Genomic DNA, 20,249 nt, shown 5'->3' on the forward strand with positions numbered 1-20,249 from the left:
AATTGTGCTTGTGGATTAGCCAGCATCTAGGCAAACAAGTCCAAGATGTTAGATCAAAGATAGAAGCCAGGTTTGGAGAAGATAGAAACTTTAATTTTGACTTCAATGGAAGTACAAGATGATTAATTTTGTACTTCAGTGGAAGTACAACATCGTGACTCTGTCCTCCCATAACACTTGTGCAGATCTCTGTCTGAGCATGTAACATAGGCATTGAAGTCATCTCTGTGTCTATCTCCTTCTCCCATTTCAGGCCTGCCTGTAAAGAAAAAAACCACCCTCTTCTTTATTATTCTCAGACTCCCAGTCTCCATGACAATTCCCATTGTGTAGAAGGCACCCAAAATTTGTTGAACTGAACTGAAATTAAGAAGTATAACAGATCTGTACCTCAAGTCATAAGATAAAGTTGGAAACAGGTTTATAAGTTCTCTTATTAGAAATAAGATCCAAAGACACAAAACATGTATTGGTATTTTATAGTTATGTTTGAATTTTAGAAGTGCTTTATATTATTTCAGATAATCATAGTATTAAGTATATTAAATGAAGATACTGCAGATCAAGGTTACAGTCTTAGGTGCTAAAAAATTACTAAGTTACTAAAAAATTATCACTAATAAAATGTATACAAATAATACCCCTGATTATTTTATTTTTTTCTGCTATAAACCTCTGTTGACATGGGTAATCATTATCATTATTATAAAAAAACCCTCAAATATTAATACTTTTGAGCTCTTACTATGTGCTAAACGCTGGGTTAAGAATTTTATAAATGTCATCAGAATCTTCACAAAAATTTTATTAGATATTACTCTCCACATGTAACGAATGAGGAACCTGAGGCCGAGAGTTGTGTAATTTTTTTCAAGGCCACAGAGAGAGTTGACAAATAGCAGAACTGGAATTTAAACCCACATCTTTCTGCCCATAAAGCTAATGCTCTTAACCACTATGATATGTTGTCTGAAAACCAACTAGAAAATAAAAATAACTGAGCAAAGGTATTTTAATAATTACCAGATAAAGAGGAAGTTGTCACAACTTCCCCTTTATATCTGGTCCCCACATTCTCTCTTCTTTGAAACTCAGGTTCAGAATGTCTTAGCTGCTTCTTACCCTCAGTTACATGCATCGAGTTAGAGTTTATCAAGTTTGAACACAATAAAGATATCTAACCAAAATAGGTCATCAAACAAGGGGGCTGGAAACAAGTCTTGGGAGTAACAGTTCTGAGCCAAACAGTATTCAGTATTGAAACATTTGAAGGCAAGAATTATTGGGTTAGCATGTTCAACCTGGACTGATTCTAGAAATAACAGACCAAAGTTCCAGGCTTTTATGTACTCTGTGATCATATTTGTACCGGCCAGTCAGAACAATTTAATGGCATTAAGATGTAATAGAAAACTTAGAAACCTCATTCTGCTCTGTCCCTAGAAAAGATAGAGTTGGGATCTTCCCAATCAACACATTTTATATCAGTGCTTCTCAAATTCACTCCTGCAAAGATTGTCCAGTATTCAAATAGAAAAAGGGCAGTCAGAGAACGACACACAACATAGAGCAGCACAGGCTTTTCTAACCTATTCCTACCTCACTCCTAACCTGCCCTTAGCAGTCAATACCAAATTTATATTATAATAGGGATTTTTACGTTTTAGCAAAAAACATATGCCATCAAAGTAGTGTTATTAATTTATTAGTTTGTAGTTTGTATTGTATTTATTTGTGAATAACTTTTGATTTATAGTTGTATAACAGTCACATGCAAAAGGAGTTTATTCCTACTATTTTACTTGTTCATATGAAATAAATGTCATTCAATATAATTTGATTTACAAATTGGAAGTCTGTGATTTTTCCTTTTTAAAAGTATCTGCACATTATTCAAGTTTTAGAAACACTTCTCTGGAGGAATATTATGACTAAGGCAGAAAATTTATCCTTGTTAAAACCAGAGATGGTCCAGGAAGAAGGGATTAGCAAAAGTAGTCAGTGGTCACCTAGGGCGACTGTATTTGGATGGCAGCAATCTTGGCAGAAATGAAGTGCTACATTTTATTTCTCACCAGCTCTCCTGTCAGGAAGTAGATCTGATGGATCCTCTCCACGAGTTGTTATCTATTTTTGTAAAGCCAGCCTGTCAGAAAATCAGCATATGAGGCACCAGATTCACCAAGCAGACATATTTAGACCATAAGAGAAGTTTCTATGCTTCTTGGTTTGAAAACACATTATGAAAAACGGGATACTTGTTTGGGACTATGGAAATGGGTTGTTGATGAAGTAGGGTTTTTCGGAATTGTTGATGGTGCTAATGATTAACTGTTGTGTGCAGCTCAGTGCATAACTTTTTAGTTGATGGGGGATATTTTCTTTCCAGAAAATTTCTATGGTTGTGACATTCTTCTATATGTAATCGTGTCTTCAACAAGAGGCCAAATAGGTGACAATATTCTCTTGCAAATCTGTAAATTGACTGTATCAGTGATGGTGCTTGGCTGTCAATCAGGCAATTTATGAGCATAATACCTCTTTCAGAGGGCCAATGATAACCAAAAAATTTTAGAGAGACATGTATGTATACCTGTGCGTGTGTATTTGTGGTGTGCGTGTGTATGTATGTTTTTCTTCCCATTTTTTTATGTATAAATGGCCACCAGATCATACATTGAATACAGTCAGGAGAGAGAGAGAGTTCCAAGTATCCAATTGGTCTTCAGTATGACATCCAATCATTTTTCCTTGACCTGGAGGCTGCCAGGAAGCAATGTGGGACTAGGGCAGGTATATAGGTATTCCTTTTCTCAGTTAGAAAGCAACCAGATTGGGTTGGCAGTAGGGTTCTGAAGTCTATTCAAAGATTTTTTTCCCAAAATTTCATAAAGCTGATGTAGTCCCAAGGCAGCTATTAAGAGTTAACATATAGTAGCAAAGTCTGCTATGAGAAGCAGGAAAATAACTCACCTTTTTCATGAATGGGTCAGGTCCACTCAAAAGGCCCATAACCAGTATGAACATTTGAGAACATTAGTTTTTCTTTGCTAGTTAGACATTTACCAATGAGATATATTGAGAGGAATATATTAACTTTATGCATATAAATATTAAAACTTTATTAATTGTATGCGATCAAAGGCTTCACATATACCATATAAATATTAAAGAAATGTCAAAAGCACAAATATTAACATATGCAAAAAATGCTACCTAATCCTAAAATGAACATGGATGTAAAAATGCAGAAGGCGTTCAGAAAGACTTGGTAAGTATGATCAGCATTCCTCCAACCATCATTTGTTCTTTCTTTTGTAACTGTGGATCACAAAATTAATAAAAAATGTAAGTCATCTGTCTTGTGCCTAAGACTGGGCTACACACTGGGGGAGAGGAATTCTACAAAATATATAATAAATGGTCTCTTTCATAAAAAACTTATTATCTAGTCAGTGAGGCAGAGCTAAAACAACATCAAACAATGTAAGTATCAAATGAATCAAAATAGGAAGCCAGGATAAAGAGAGAGGAAGAAGGCTTCCTTATGGTGGCGAAAAGGCAGCTTAGATAAGGCAAGGAAGGCCAGTGAATTTAGGTGTGAGAAACCACATAAAACATCATGTGGAATGAGAACGGATAATTTGTCTTTAGTAATAAAGAAGAGTAGATAATTTGTGTTTAACGACAATGTCCATTCTGAATGGACAGAAAAATTTCATATTTAAAGGATAGTGAGACAAAATCTAGAACAGGTAGAGGGCTAACAGATGATGCAGACCAATTTAAGCCAAGTGGATGAGACTAAATTAACACAGAGAAAGAATGTATCCATTAAGTTTAAAAAATTTTTTTAATCTAAATCAAGAGAGGTATATAAACTAGTTTGATTAAAGATAGTCTGACCCAAACATAATGGATGTATGGGAGTAGGACAGTGATGTCAAAAAGATCACATCTAATACATGTTATATACGATTCTCTCATTCTCAGTCTCTGTCTTTTCTCTCTCTCTCTGTCTCTCTCTACACATGTATATAGATACATATACACATATCAAATGTTTTATTTGACTTATATCTTATATCTGACTATATACACTAGTATATGTATATAGTATATCTGAGTTACATCTGATCTCTGTGATATCTATCATCTATCTATCTATCTATCTATCTATCTATCTATCTATCTATCTGTCTATCTGTCTATCTGTCTATCTTTCTATCTCTCTATCTATTCCTCCCTCCCCCTTCCCCCCATCTATCATCATGTATCTATTGTCTAGACCACCTGGTTTGCCTGAGCAGGTTTTAGTTCATGCTTATTTTTTTTAGTATGCCATGTCCCAACATATATGTGATTTAGAAAAAGTTGAAATACTTTTTAAATAAAACTATTTTACGTATCTGTCAAATGAAAGACCCAATTTTCTGTCTATACATATATAGTTAAAATAATTTTTTAGCACCCCCCTTTTATTTCCATTAGTGTCCCAGTTTGGATGACAAATGATTGTTGAGGTAATCTAAACATGAAGGATTGATAATCTGAACAAAACAAGTAAGACTGAAAATGGAGAAGACAAGAACGGAGATTTTGTTGGAAAAAACAATAGAATTTAATGACTGACTAGAAGCAGAGAAATGAACAAAGGAGATGACCAAATGCCAAAGCTGGAATATTTGAAAAAATGGTGGCAGAACTCTGAAAGTTTCGAAAGCTGGAAATGTTAAAAAAAAATAAAGAAAAATTATACAAATAAAGTTCTTTTGGCTTCGAAGCCCCATAATATTTCTGCATGCCAATATTTTCAACTTGTTTCTAGTACACACATTTAAACTGTTTAAGTTTCCATATTTGTATTAATTTAGTTCTATTGTGCATTCTCTTTTAAAGGCTAATTGTAATTTTGTGACTATGTATGTACTAACGATTTATCTGAATAATTAGAGATTTTGTAAGTGTCTGAAATATCAACTTCTCCTGCAAATGGGAACTTACAAAGAGTTGTTTTAGAGTTGAGAAACTAAGGCCTGGGAAGTTAAGTATATTGCTCTGAGTCACATGGGTAATGCTAATGAGGAACACTATGTATTTACATAGCACTGAATAGGTATCAGGCACCATCCTCAGCGAGCTCTGTAGTTTGACTAATTTCACCTCACAACAAAACTGATGAGGTAAGTACTATATTATTACCATCCTTATTTTACAATGGAAAAATAAGGTTCAGAGAGGTTAAGAAGTATCTTAAGATTGCACAGCTAGTAAGTGGAAGAACTGGGATTTGAGCCCAAGTCTTCAGGCTCAGAATCTTTTCTCTCATCCACTATGTTATAGTGCCAATCACAGAGGGGAAGTCAAGAAGAACCAATTGTGATAGTCTTTCATTCTGAAGATTATGCACAGAACCGCACACATTTAGAGAGAATGCTTCAGGCTTATTTCTCTCACACATGTGGTGAGAACAAACATTTATTGTAACTACATGGATATGCTCATAATTCAGCCAAACTCAAATAATTTACTCTCCCTTGTGCACAGGGACATACTTACAAAGCATTTTATAAGAATCTCTAAAGAGATAAAGGAAGAGTAAGGCTCAATCTTTGAGATCACCGAAGTAGCCTCTTAACATTAAAATATGGAAATAAAAGGAGAAAAGCAATTGCGCATTCAGTAAGCATTCAAATATCTAGAGTCAAGAGGGCTCACTGGAAAAAATATGTTCTCAAGCTCATTTGCTATATTATGGTAGTTAAGAGTAAATAGCAATTAAAAAAAATTACCAAACCATTTTCTAGTAACATTGAACAAAACTTCTAAAATGTTGTTCTAGTATCATCATGAAGAGAAACATTAAAATTATATTTACATATATTTCACTTAACAATAACACAATCTAGCTATATTTTCGGAATATTCAAATACTTTACGTAAGAATTATTATTTAATGGAAAGAATTTTAAGTGAATGCTATTCTATTTGTGTGGTGGGCATGTTGTTATTTCTGTAAACTGAATCAAAACCTTAAAGGATTTACATCTTTTCAAAAGAATCTAATATCCACAGAGTATTTGTACCCACCTTACATATTTGCTAAAATCTTGAACAACAGGTTTTACATAAACATAGAGCTGTATTTTCTTAAATTATAATGGAATATATTAATATAATTGCAAGCAGTGACAGATATAATTAATTTTGAGCTGGAATATCAAGAATGTCTTCACAGACCTCAACAAAGCCCTTTGATGGAGTAGAGAAGGGGTCATCTAGGTATAGAAAGGGTGGGGGCACAATTGCCTTCCTACACTCTGCCACTTGGACGGGATGGAGAAGGGATCATCTAGGTCTTAGCAGAGAGGGACAGCTGCATTCCCAACTTCTGCAATTTGGATGGGGAGGACAAGGGATCATGAAAGTCTTAGGAAGAGGGGAGGCAGAGTTTCATTGCCATCCTTTACATGTTAAGCCAGCCTTTGTATCAAACTTCTCATAGTTATTGCAGCGTTATTTCATGTTTTAAATTAGGAAGGTTACAAAACAAAATAAGAAAAGAATGCTCCAAAAAAAAAAAAAAAGAGGAAAAGTGGTCAAATTGGCTAGAGGAATTTAGATTTTGAGGCAAATATATACAAAAAAAATAGAATAGTGTTTTAGACAAGTAAAGGGGACCATTGACCCTAATTTTAAATACATTTACTATAAAAGAATTATCCCTTAAATGTCTTCTACTTTAAATAAACATCCTCTTAATTTTGTTTTCTATTAAATTCACGTTGTGAATTTTTACTGCTTCCTTAGTTAATAGTTTACTCCTATAACCATTAATTTATTTATTACACTTTTTAGTGTGCATCTACATAAAAACTTAGGATCTATATCAGTATTTAAAACTCATTTACTTTCTCACATGGACGTTCTTTATTTCCCCCATTCTATTTTGGTAGTGTGCCTGCCAAAAATCATGAATTTTATGCTTCATAAAACTTCAAAGCAAAACCATCCTCTAACCTACTTTACTCATTTTAATGATAAATGATGGAAGATCTCTATTTGAATTAGTAAAGTAACCCAAACAAAAAATATTGAAACATAATGAAAACTGATTTCACACATTTCTTTTATTTGTAGATATATTGTTGTATCACATGTATCTTTAAACCCATGAATAAGTTTGTCATTCTAAACTTTGACATCTTTCACAGCAATAAGATTTAGCATGCTTTTCAACATGTGATATTTAACTGGATAAAACAAAATGTCATTGCAAGGCACAAGGCTGGAAGGACACAAAGAAACAATGCAATGAAATTACTTAATTTTACAGACAAAAAATCTGTACTTATCATTATTACAAACAAAGTAGTGTTTAAAAATTAGACTCAAGTTCATCTGGATTGAATTCACCGCTCTAATTATAGGATCTAAGGGCCTCAAGGCATTCTGAAGACCATATTGTCCAACTCCCACTGAAACTTTGCATGCTCTTATGACATCTCAAGTGCTATTAGAACACTGCTTGAGTGTCTACAATTTAGGGAATTTAATCCCTGAGACACCCATTCATTTTTGAAGATCTCATATTAAAAACAAACACTTTACGGACAGAAATTTGTACTTTAGATTTCATGCACTAAGCCTGATTCTTAGGTCGGGTTGAGGGAGACAAGGAAGGATGGGGATGTGGGGTGGCGGTGGGGACTGAAATGGAGAGGACTGAGGGTGAGGCATGTATAGAAACTTAATTCTCCCTTCACATGTTAGTGTTTCAAATCCTGAGAGCACGTATAATGTTCCCTCTTAGATCTCAGGTCTCCTTACACTTTCCAGCTCTTCTATAAACATATTTCCAGTTGTCTTTTTGACTTCTAAGGTATGGCCTTCAGGGCTGAAGCAAGTCCCACAGACATGATCAGATCAGTGTGCGACTAAGCTGGCCATGTACATCCCTCATTCTAGATGAATCATAGTCAACATTTGCAGTACTTTAAACCAGCTGGACAGAAGTTTTATTTGCTTGCTGGCTTATTTGTTTGTTTGTTGTAAAGAGAGATGCTCAAAGATATTCTGATTCTGAACCCCATCTGACTCTGACACATGGCCAGGGTAGAGAATCCCTGGTTCAGACACTAGGTCTCTTTTGTCCCTCAGGTTGCAATTTTAATAGCCACAGAACTCTTTCAACTCATACCAAGTTTATGTTTAACACTTTCACGTGGACTGCTTCTAAGCAAAATATTCCATTCCTGAATGAACATGTGATTTTTAAAATTTAGGTAGGAACTTACATTTATCTTGTTAACTTTCAGCTTTTTAGGTTGTTTCTAACTGCCTAGATATTTGTGGTTTCTGGTTATGTTTTTCCAATATTTTCCCAGCTCTGCATTTTTGTGAGCATATTGCTTGTATGTTTGTTTCAATTTGATAAATATGTTGACAGGGTAGATCCCAGAAAAGAGTTCTGCAGGAGTCCAAAAGAAAATTCCCTTTAGAGTAACATAACCTTTGGGGATGGTTATTCAACAAATTCCTAACCCGCCTTGTGACTAACACAGAGGCCCTGCCCAATGCCATGCTCAGCTAAGAGCACTTTAGGCTGCCCATGACACACTGCTTGCTCTTACAGTGATTGACCATCAGACTTGAGGCTGAAATTCCTAGCATTACTTTATAAGATAAATTTGGCATAGAGTTAAATATCATATGAAAATTTTCATGTGATATGTAATCAAAAGCCTACTTCAAAGCATACTTTAAAATAGATTAGGAAAATTATCACTTTTATGAGATTAAATGCCTTAAACATTTGAATCTCAGTATTTCAACACACATTATTAAATAACAAAACAGGTATAATTTTTTTTAAAGCATAGTTCTAATACACACTCCACTTCTATTGTTACCATGGTAATATTTCTCTGGCAGCAATTAAAAAAAATGATATTCTTACCCAAAAGGTTGGGAAGCTTGGTAGGCTGGGGAGTCAAGGAGTCATTATTTACAGCATTAAGCTGAGTTCTATAATCATCCACCGGGAAATCATTCACTGGAAAAAAATATAGCCAATTAAATTATGAGACATTGTTACAAGCTTATAATTGTACACATAAAGCAAAGCACAGCAGTTGTGTGAAGAAAAGAAGACTTCTAGAAATTTTATTCACATTGCTATGCTAAATTAGTAAACAGTGAATCTTTAAAAAAATATATGATGTACATATAAGATAACATTATGTATACAATAAGATAATATTTCCTTCAGCAACTTTGTGGTTCTTGGTCAAAAAAAGCATAACAGTTAATGTTTAAGTCCCTCCTTTAATAAATTTTATGGTCAGATAAAATTGATTGATTTTAGTGGTAGGTCTCAAAGAACTATTTGCCCTCAAGTTGTTATAAACCTAAGGGATTTCAGCAGTCCTACTCTTGTGCCGAAATTATGCTACAGTATTCTCTGGAAGAAAAATTAAATAATATAACCTAAAAAAAAAGTCAGATCTATGGAAACAATTTCCACTATAGTTAGACTTCTTAAATCTCGTGCTTTTTACAAAAAAATTTAGGGGCTAGCCCCGTGGCTTAGCAGTTAAGTGCGTGTTCTCCTCTACTGGCCGCCCAGGTTCAGATCCCAGGCGCGCACCCAAGCACCGATTCTCCGGCCATGCTGAGATGGCGTCCCACGTACAGCAACTAGAAGGATGTGCAACTATGACATACAAGTAGCTACTGGGGCTTTGGGGAGAAAAAGGGAAAAAAAGGAGGAGGATTGGCAATAGATGTTAGCTCAGGGCCAGTCTTCCTCAGCAAAAAGAGGAGGATTGGCATGGACGTTAGCTCAGGGCTGATCTTCCTCACACACACACACACAAATTTAACATAGTGACTAATATCCATTGTATTTAGTGAATACAAATGTATCCTCATTTGCATGGCTGAAACAAAATCTGGGTAAACCTGAACATCCTCTCAGATACCTTATTTTTAAAAGAGTGACTATCAATGAATAAGATGAGATGAGCGATAAACGTACATGTATCCTCACAGGTGCTCTTGCATTCTTCCAGTGATTCAAAGTTGTTTAGATTGCCGAGGCATCCCCCATACTTGAAACGTTCACACCGCTTTGACTGATTGTTATAGAAATACCTGGTGATATAACCTCGGCAGATTCCAGCATCTTCTTCCAAAAAGCAGAAATCTGGCTTTTCTAGAAATGATAAAAATGTCAGACAGCAATAATCTTATTTGTGAATAATTTAATTATTTTAATGAAGTGTATAAATAACTGGTTAGGTTGAAGTTATTTATGGATCAAACATGAAAAGTTAAAAATAAGAGATAAAAATATGACTTTATTCACAACTACATAAAATTAAAATTATCTACTATATCTACTGTGACAAATAGAAGATGCAACTATTGTCACATATTGTTGCTACTGGAATTTCAAATTTTAAATTTCTCATAGCAAATTAATAGGGCATTAACTATCAACTATTTCATGAATTGAGACAATAAAAGATATTGGGTAACTTTACACTTGGTTTGGAAGTACAAAATATTATGGCAAAAATTTGGTTTATTTTTATTAAGTTTATGGGCATCAATATTTAGGAAAGATCAATGAATATTTTGTATTTTTTAGGTGTGGGGTCTCATTAGGGAAAGAAGCATAATATATTGCTTCACTAAGAATGGTTTCAAAAAATAATTGGAGAAGAAACTTTAAGGGGTATGGAAGCTTTCATGACTATTTTTAGAAGTTCCTGAATTTTTATGGTGGAATTAATATCTGTATTACGTGTGACATCCTCCACCACTATATCTCTTATTTTTCTTTTTCCAGTCATTGGAATGACTCCAACAGTGCAGAGGCAGAAAGGAAATACATGTTCAGGGATTGGAGAGGCTTTTGAAAAAGTCTAATACCCATTCTTTGATAGTGCTCCAAACCAGGCTAAACACAGCTGTCACAAAAGTTGTGGAACTGTGATCTACATTACAAGCTTTGTCTACAGGCATACTCTGTAAAGAGAATTGAATTTATTTTCAAAATTATTATGATCACAAGACATATTGGGCTTGAATTTTTTAGGTCAAAGTTTCAAAGCTTCAACTATATTTCTATAGTGGCAAAAATGAACTGTAATATCCTTTTACATTTTAAAGCATGTCAGGGAAGTAATACTCATGAGGGTTTTATTACAAAAGGAGCACGTTAATAATTTCTGCAACAGTTGTAGATCTTCAGAGAAACCAATCTCCTATAAAAAATTCTTTTATTAAATAAAACATCCTATTTTAATATAATGTAAAATATCTACTTTCTATAAGTACTCAAAGTACCAATTTGAAAGTTATTTTGCTTATTGTTTGTTGCCTCCTGTTTCTCAAAGTGAATTTTCCTATTTTACCAGAGTAACAATTTGTAACAAAGTTTAATATATGGGACAAGAAAACAATTCTTTAAATTTTTATACACTTTTTTAAGGAAAAAGGAAAAATACATCCTATTACTACCATTTTGATTTGTTTTAGTCTTAGTTGTACTTCTTATGAAACTTTAAATCATCTTAAATAATATAAGAATTCTATGTTTAACAAAAGGGAGTAGGTAAAAAATATTGCATATAAAGAACAGAAAATGGTAACAAGTTATGCTGAAAAGTGTAATTAAGAAACTATACAACTGGAAGTTGCTATTATTTATATGAGGCCCATTCTAGGACATAAATTTATTTTAGGACAAAGTCGAACGGTCACACTTGTAAAATAGTTCTGCTTAGGTCTAACAGTTTAAAATACAGTTACAAATCAAGAAATTCATGCCTCATATTCCTCAGATAAAGTAACATTCGTATTGAATCTGCATGCAACATCTTTGCTCTAAATTGATGCTCAGTTAAAAGTGAGTAACACAAAATGCAGACTTTAAGCTATATACCAACTTCTACAAGGCACAGGATTTTCATTACTATCTTTCCTTTGAGGCTGTATACTTGGCAATTGTCTCAAACCAAACTTTCTTTTGAAGGGGTTGTCAAGAATTCCATTGTCTATAACTGCTCCTATGCTGATGCTAGGAAGCATATCACAAAGTTAATTTCAAACTGATGTGCTTAGAGGTCTTTATTATGCATTTGTTTTAGCATCTGGACATTTTTTAACACTCATGTGAATGGTATTGATAGCTTTATTCTCTAACTCATGTATAATATCAATTAAGAATTGAATTCTGAATCATTAAATATACATTATACAGCATAATTTTATAGTAAATTTTACCTGCATATAATTTTTTCCTAATTATACAATTTTTAAAAGAATATCCTAACATTTAAATAATGATATTTCCTTTCACAAAGATATCTTTTACTTGGTACAAAACACGCTATTTATAAATATGCTGTATTCTTTGATATTACAGATAATGTGAGTTTTATTTAATTGCAATGTTGAACATCTTTGTTAAGATTAATTCAATATTTATAGGAAGCTATTTTAAAACTTGTAAATAAATACATCCACTTATTTACAAACTTTGCTGCTGCATTTATTTTATAAATTTTGATTCAAATTCTGAACAATAAATTGTCTTAAGCTTATCAGTGAGTCACAGAAATTTTCAACTCTTTCCCACGTAATTAAATCAAAGTCAGTAAAATTTAAGTACACTTTGAACTTTGTATCTCTTTCATGTCTTGAGTTAGATAATTTGATCTCTTTATTCAATATTTTGTCATTCAAATATAAATGCCATAAATGGTAATTGGGCCCAATCAGTTTCTAGACCTTTATTAAAAGGAGCGTGGCTTTCTTGATCTATTGATAACATTTTTTTTCTTGTGCTGATATAATATATTCACCAAAAAGTAATTATTTTAAGTTAAAAACAATAAATAAAATAATTTAAATCACAAAAAATGTGCACACACACTAAATAATGTTGGAAAAAACAGTTATTTATCATTAAATATCTCCACTACTTTTGCATATAGACTGTTGACAACTTAAAGACACATATCCCTTTAGGGGAATGTTGGATGAAATTTGCTAGAGCCACATAATGCTGAGATTATCAAGGGATTAGAGATCTGAGAACTAAAGTAAGACTAGCAACATCTAAATCGCTATTTGAGAGATGTTAAAAGAGCAGGTGTGTGGCTCTGGAGTATGACTGATCTAATACTAAATATCATGCTGCATTAGACTGAGAGTAAATATGTTGTTTGAAGCCTTCCCCACCAAATATCATGTATGTTATTTCCAATTTTTCAGTATATCCACTGAAGCAAAACACCATTTCAAAGATCACATGGATTTATGATGAACCCCGTATCAGAGAAACCTAAGAGTTGAATTTCCTCACATAAATTCTACTAATTAGCACACAAATGAATGTTCACCTTTTCGCAACTCGGTCCTTCTAGTCTTCTTTGGATAAACTGAAAGGAAAACAATACATGTGTATCAATTACCACCATTTATAGTACAATGTTACGAGTTTCAACTTAAACTAGGATGCTGTATTCATTACCATTAAAATTATTCTTATACAGAATGTCAATAAATAAATTTCTTTTCATTTTTTCTAAAGATTAAAGTATTTTAACATAATACCTTCTCAAAAAACATGTTAAAAGTTTCTAACACATTTACAAAAATAAGAATTCATGGTGAACTCAGTTTGCTGTTCAAAACATCTGAGATTAAGATAGTTATTTATTAAAATAATGTAAAATATGAAAGTAATTCAAACAGCCTACTTTGCATATAAAACAATTTCTATAGAAGATTGGGAGTAGGGGTGGAAGAAACCAGAAGTATCTCCTTGCCTGATTCCTTCCCTGCCTCATTCCCAACCCAATTATAATTTCATTATTATTTCCAAGTACAGAGGAGAAATGAAGCAAAAGTTATCTGGGACGTATTTTTTGATTTAACCTCATAGAATTAATGGAATTACTCCACTCAAGGACTAGAATGCTTCTTCTCTTTGACTCATTATATTTCAAGAATGGATTCTAAGTTCTAATTTAAATGATAGATAATGAATTTCAGATTGATATACATGAACTTTTATTTGTTCATGTAAACATTAGGAAAGCTGAGTGATACTTGTTTTGTTTTATAATCATTTGTTTTACAGAGAAAATCTTTGTTCAAGTCAGCTTATAATTAGTTAACTACTTGTGTGGTGAGAGAGAGGAGAGAGGGAGAGAGCATTTTGGAGAGTAAAACGTCCATGAAAGAGAAAGTAATGGGGCCTATCTCCTTTTTGAGTTTTACTATGTTTTATTCAATAGTGTTTTAAAAAAGAAATATATATGATATATATTAAAGAGTTATACATAATTCTAATTGTATTTTAAATGTTAAATAAAACATAGTTTTTTTGCATTGTAAATAACAAACCCTCAATTGATGTTTTTTAATTAGATAGTGGATCGTCGTAATAAGCTTACATTAAAATATTTTAATGTAAAACTAATGTTACAGTTTTAATTTATGAGGGCAAGGAAAGAGTATAACATATAAACAGTACATAAGACTAGAGTACTAAATAATAATTTTTATTCTGTTTTACCTACTGACAACAGCCATATGATGGGAACATAGAAATGCTTGATTTCAATGTTATGCAATGTTAATAGCGATAACTATTTGGTTTGTTTCTGGTTTCATTCCAAGTCAGATTAATTTGGCTGGTATAAACATGAACTAACTCAAATAATGTGTTTTAGCACTTTGAAATTTTAACCGTATTTATATTACTAATGATTATCTTTCAGGATTCCAAAAATAACAACCGTGGACACCCAATTTAATGGATTTTTATACCAATTACAGTCTAAAAAAATAGAGAGAGAAGAATAGAGAGAAGAGAGAGAATTATCCAAATTCTCATATTTTCCTAGACTTACATAGAACATAATGTTTATTAATGATGTCTTAAGGAGAAATGAGAGTATGTTTTACTAATTCCCATTGTAGTAATTCCTTGAACTCCAACTTATATGAATTCATATTTTAAATATCTTATTATGAATATTAAAATGTAATATCCAACAAATTGTCACAATTATCTGATACTTTTTAGTAATTGTAATGGTTTTTTTCCTCCATTCTTCATCTTTTTCTCTTCTGTTGGAGAAGGGGAGGGTAAAATCTGAACGCTAACTTTTAATATTTATTTGTTGAAGTCAGCATAGAAAATCTATAGGAAGAAGACTCTTGTTACCAAATAGTTATTCATACTTCCAAACAAATAAAACATGGAGTGACAAAGTTAAAAATAAAGAGAATGGAAAAAGTATTTACATGATCTTTAATACCCTGTGGAGAAAATTCCTACGAAAAGCCACAAGTCACAGTTAGCCCAACCAATAAAATAGTAATTAATCTAAACAGCATACTTTCTAGAGCCTTTAAAGATGTTTCAGGAATTGGTGCTCCGTGAAATTAAATGTAACACGTTTAACCTTGCTGTAGAAGCTGATTGTCTAGAAAGCTAAGTGGAAATTTGATCTCTTTCATCTAATTCTTTAATTTCCCACAATACATTATACCTATTTTTCAAAAAATAATAATCAAAGACAATGTTGTTGTTTAGGCTACAAAAAAAAAAGCGACTAAACCAAAAGACAAATATTTTGAAAGCCATGTGTCTAGAAGTCATTTTAAAAACTATATCTTTAAAATTTAACTTTTTTTAACATGCCTCTATTATTATATAGGTAAGTACTCCAAAGAAAATTATACATAGTTGGAAACAATTAATAAAACAACTTTATATGCAAAACGACAGCTCAGCATACTTATCCAACTAAACACATTCACAGTTTCTTTTCTCTGAAATATTTGGCTTTGCCTTTATTCTTAGGCATGGCAGTTTACAACCTATAGTTCTCATTGGTCTTCCCAAAGAAAACAAAACTTCAGCCTCCGAGCCTTAATATGTAAGATATAAATCATATTTTGATTTTTTGTTCCCTATACTCGTACCATCTTCCCTTTATCACTTAGAAAATGATATGAATTTCTATAATGAGACCATTTATATAATTCTGTCAACAAATGCTGCTTAAATAAGTAGCACATATATTAAACAAAAACCAACAAAAATTTCTTGAAATAATCACACGGCCCTTGGTTAACTGTAAAATAATTAGATTCTCAGCATAGAGAGAACAATTTTTGAGAGACTTCCATAATATTCACATCTTATCATGGCAACTAAGCAGTATTTTTTACAAATGAATAAAAATGTAAACTACTTCTAGCATAATGAAAAAAATATATATAATTTAGTGGATAGAGACATTAGCAGTTGTGACCGGATAAAATAACAACACGTTGATGTCGTGATATTCTAATGTTTCCGAGTCCTTTCAAACTTACGGTCCACATTATTTACTTGAAAGGATCTTTCCCTTGAGCAAGTAGTATAAGCATTAGTTTAAATAACATGAATGATTTTGTTCTATGCGGTCATCACACCTTCAATGTGCACATGAAGGAATTGAGTTTCAGAGAGTATCAAGTGACAGTCAGGACTGAAACAAAACAAAGCTTTTATCAAGTTTATTATTTTTTTCTTTATTAAATTGTTTTTCTTTCTTTTTTTTTTTTTGGTGAGAAAGATCAGCCCTGAGCTAACATCCAATGCCAATCTTCCTCTTTTTTTTTCTTTTTGCTGAGGAAGATTGGCCCTGAGCTAACATCTGTGCTCATCTTCCTCTACTTTATATGGGACACAGCCACAGCATGGCTTGACAAGCAGTGTGTTGGTGCACGCCCAGGATCCAAACATGTGAACCACAGGCCGCCAAAGCAAGCGCACGCATTTAACTGCTGTGCCACCTGGCCAGCCCTAAATTGTTTTTCTAATTATAAAAATAGTATGTCTATCTTTATAGGAAATCAATTAACTATGGTTGTGTGGTCTATTTCTAGACTATTTATTCTGTTCCATTGATTTCCATCTATCCTTACACCCATATCTTTCTGTTCAATTTTGGCAGCTCTAACTGAACTCTTGAAATCAGACAGTGTCAAGTCCTTTAAATCTGCTCTTTTATTCAGAATTGTTTTAGCCATCTACGGCCTTTGTGTTGCATATTAATTTTAGAGTTGACTAATTAATTAATATAAAAACAGAAGGGAATTTGATTGGTAGAGGGTAGAATTTCCTGATCTATTTGGGGAGAATTTACATCTTAACAACAATATCTTTCAATCTATTAATATGTTTTATATGTCTATTTTTTATGTGATTGTGTTGTCTCTGAATAAAAACAGTTATGTTTACTTTCCAACTATGTGAACTCCCCCTTTTTTTTTTACCTTAATGCACTGGCTGGGACCTCCATTACAAGGTCTAAAAGAAGTAGTGAGTGAACATCCTTTATATTATTCCCAATCTTAGGAGGAAAGCATTTATTCTTTCACTATCATGTATGACGTTGACTGATGATTTTTAATAGATGTCCTTTATCACATTGAGGATATTTTTATTATGAATTGCTAATTAATTTTTAGTTGCTTTTCCTATATTTTTTGAGATGTTCATATGTTTCTTCTCCTTTAACTGATGAATATAGAGATTAAATTTTGAATATTTACCCAATCTTGCATGCCTGCATAAACCACACTTGGTCATAATGTATTATCTGTTCATATTGTCCTGAATTTGATTTGCTATTATTTTGTTAAGATTTTTTTTGTGACTATATATATTCGTGAGAGAAATTGGGTCTGTAGTTTTCTTTTATTAATTGTCTTTACATAGTGTGATATGAAGGTAATGCTGATTTCATATCATAAATTGGGAAGTGCTCCCTCCTTTTCTATTTTCTGAAAGAATTTCTATTGAGTTTAAGTTATTTCTATCTCAAATGTTTGATAGAATTCACCAATTAAGTCATCCAGGCCTGGAGTTTTCTTTGTTGGAAGTTTTTCATCTGCAAATTTAATTTATTTAGTATAGAGAGAGCTATTCAGATTTTCTATTATTTTTCCTTGTAATAGTTTGGATAATGTTTGTCTTTCATGGAATTGTCTGTTTTATCCAAGTTGTTAAATGTACTGGCACCAATTTGTTTGTAATATTCCCTTATCATCTTTTCAATGTTTGTAGCATCTGCATCTATGCTTTTATGCTGATATTGGTTGTTTCCGTTTTCTCTCTCTCTCATCTAGCTAGAGTTTCATCACTTCTATTGATATTTTCAAAGAACCACCATATAGTTTCATTGATTTTCTCTATTGTTTGTCCATTTTCTATGTCATTAATTTCTGCTTATCTTTCTTATTTCCTTCCTTTGCTTATTATGAGTTTAATTTACTCTTCTATTCCCAGTTCCTTGAGGATTACTCTTAAAAATGCATCTTAAACTTTTCATTTTTCTAGTAAAATATTTATAGCTAGCGATTTCTCTCTAAGCACCGCTTTAGCTGCATCCCACAGATTTTTCACCGTGTGTTTTCGTCATCATTCAGCTCACACTATTTTCCATATTCCAAATATTTGGGGTTTATAAGGTATTTTTCTATTATTGATTTTTAATTTCACTCCTTTTTTGTCAGAGAAATACTTTGTATGATCGCGATACTTTTAAATTTTCTTAAGAAAATTTGGTCTTGCATATGGTCTGTCTTGGTGACTGTTTCATGTGCACTCAGAATAAAGGTATGTATCCTGCTGTTGTTGAGGAGAGTGTTATATAAATGTCAATTATGTGAAGTTGGTAGATAGTGTTGTTCAAGTCTTCTATATCTATACTGATTTTCTGTTTACTTGTTCTATTAATTACTGACAAATGTATGTTGAGATATCTAAACTGAACTGAGGAACTATTTTCTTTTCCACTTCTGTCAATTTTTTTCTTTGAAAAATTTGAAGTTCTGTAATTGAGGCATATACGTAGGCACTGCTGATTGTTATGTCTTTTTGATTAATTGGCCCTCATCCTTATATCTTCCCTTTCTCCTGCTGATATTTCTTGTTCTATAGTCTACTTTTACTAATCATTCTTATGATTAGTGCTTGCATGGTATCTTTTTCTATTCTTTCACTTTTAACCTAGCTGTGTCTTTATTTTTAAGATGACTTTCCTGTAAACAACATGTAGTTCTTGATGTGCCTTGTGTATAAGTCTAATATCTGCCTTTTAACTGGAGTTATTACACCATTAAATGTTAATGTAATTGTCATTATGGTTGAGTATAAATCCTTAGCTATTTGTTTTCTACTTTTCATCTGTTTTTTGTGCCTGTTCCCCTCTTTCCCTGTCTTTAGGATTAATTGAGTATTTTAATGACAATTGTATCTTCACTACTGTCCTATTTGCTATATCTCCTTGTTTTATTTTTTAGTTGTTATTCTAGGGTTTTTAATACATATCTTTAATTCATGACAATTTAGCTTCCAGTAATTTACACCATGTTCGCCGATAGTGTTGGAACCTTACAGCAGTAATCTCATATTTTCTCTCTCCTTTCTTGAGCGCTGTAGAACTTAAATTCTTTAATATTACTCACAATGCAGGTCTGTTAGCAATAGATTTTCTCAGATATTGTTGATCTGAAAAAGCGTTTATTTTATCTCCATTTTAAGAGTATTTTAATAGATCTAGATAACTAATTGGCAGTTTTTTTTTTCCCTTCAGCTCTTTAAATAAGTTGTTTTATTTTCCTCTCTTGTGAATTGTCTCTTGATGAGAAATTTGTGATTTTTTTTGATCTTTATTCCCTTATAACTAATATATCATTATTCTAGCTCTTTTTAAGATTTACTTTTTATCCCTTATTTTCAGCAATTTGATTATTATATTTATTTGTGTCACCGTCTTTTTCTTTGTTTATTCTTTTTAGAATTTGTCAAGGATCTTGGTTCTACAAGTTACAGTTTTCATCAAATGTGGATTATTCTTTGCCATTATTCACATATTTCTTCTGCCTCTACCCCCAGGACTTCAATTACACATTTTGATAACTCCTTGATATTGTGTTATGGGTTATTGGGCTATATTCTTTTTTGTTTGCTTCTTTAGTCTTTTTTTCCCCAATGTGCTTCATTTTCAAACAGTTTCCATTGCTCTGTCTTTAAGATTACTGACCTTTTCTTCTATAATATCTAATCTGCTCTTTTTTTTTTTAATTTTTTGTTTATTGCAGTAACATTGGTTTATAACATTATAAAAATTTCAAGTGTACATCATTGTACTTCTATTTCTGCA

General features: G+C 32.3%; 1 protein-coding gene across 3 annotated transcripts in view; it reads right to left on the reverse strand.

Annotated features, from left to right (window-relative positions):
* The window catches only part of TFPI (tissue factor pathway inhibitor), a 99,689-nt gene that overhangs the window by 7,581 nt on the left and 71,859 nt on the right, over positions 1-20,249 (reverse strand). For all 3 annotated transcript variants that reach the window (XM_058549390.1, XM_058549391.1, XM_058549393.1), the window contains 3 exons: positions 13,416-13,454; positions 10,040-10,216; positions 8,960-9,055 (listed from right to left, as the gene is read on the reverse strand). In XM_058549390.1, coding sequence (XP_058405373.1) covers positions 8,960-9,055; positions 10,040-10,216; positions 13,416-13,454 — 312 coding nt within the window. The remainder of the gene's footprint in view (positions 1-8,959; positions 9,056-10,039; positions 10,217-13,415; positions 13,455-20,249) is intronic.

Source organism: Diceros bicornis, chromosome 10 (genome assembly GCF_020826845.1).
Source record: "Diceros bicornis minor isolate mBicDic1 chromosome 10, mDicBic1.mat.cur, whole genome shotgun sequence".
NCBI classification, from domain to species: domain Eukaryota; kingdom Metazoa; phylum Chordata; class Mammalia; order Perissodactyla; family Rhinocerotidae; genus Diceros; species Diceros bicornis.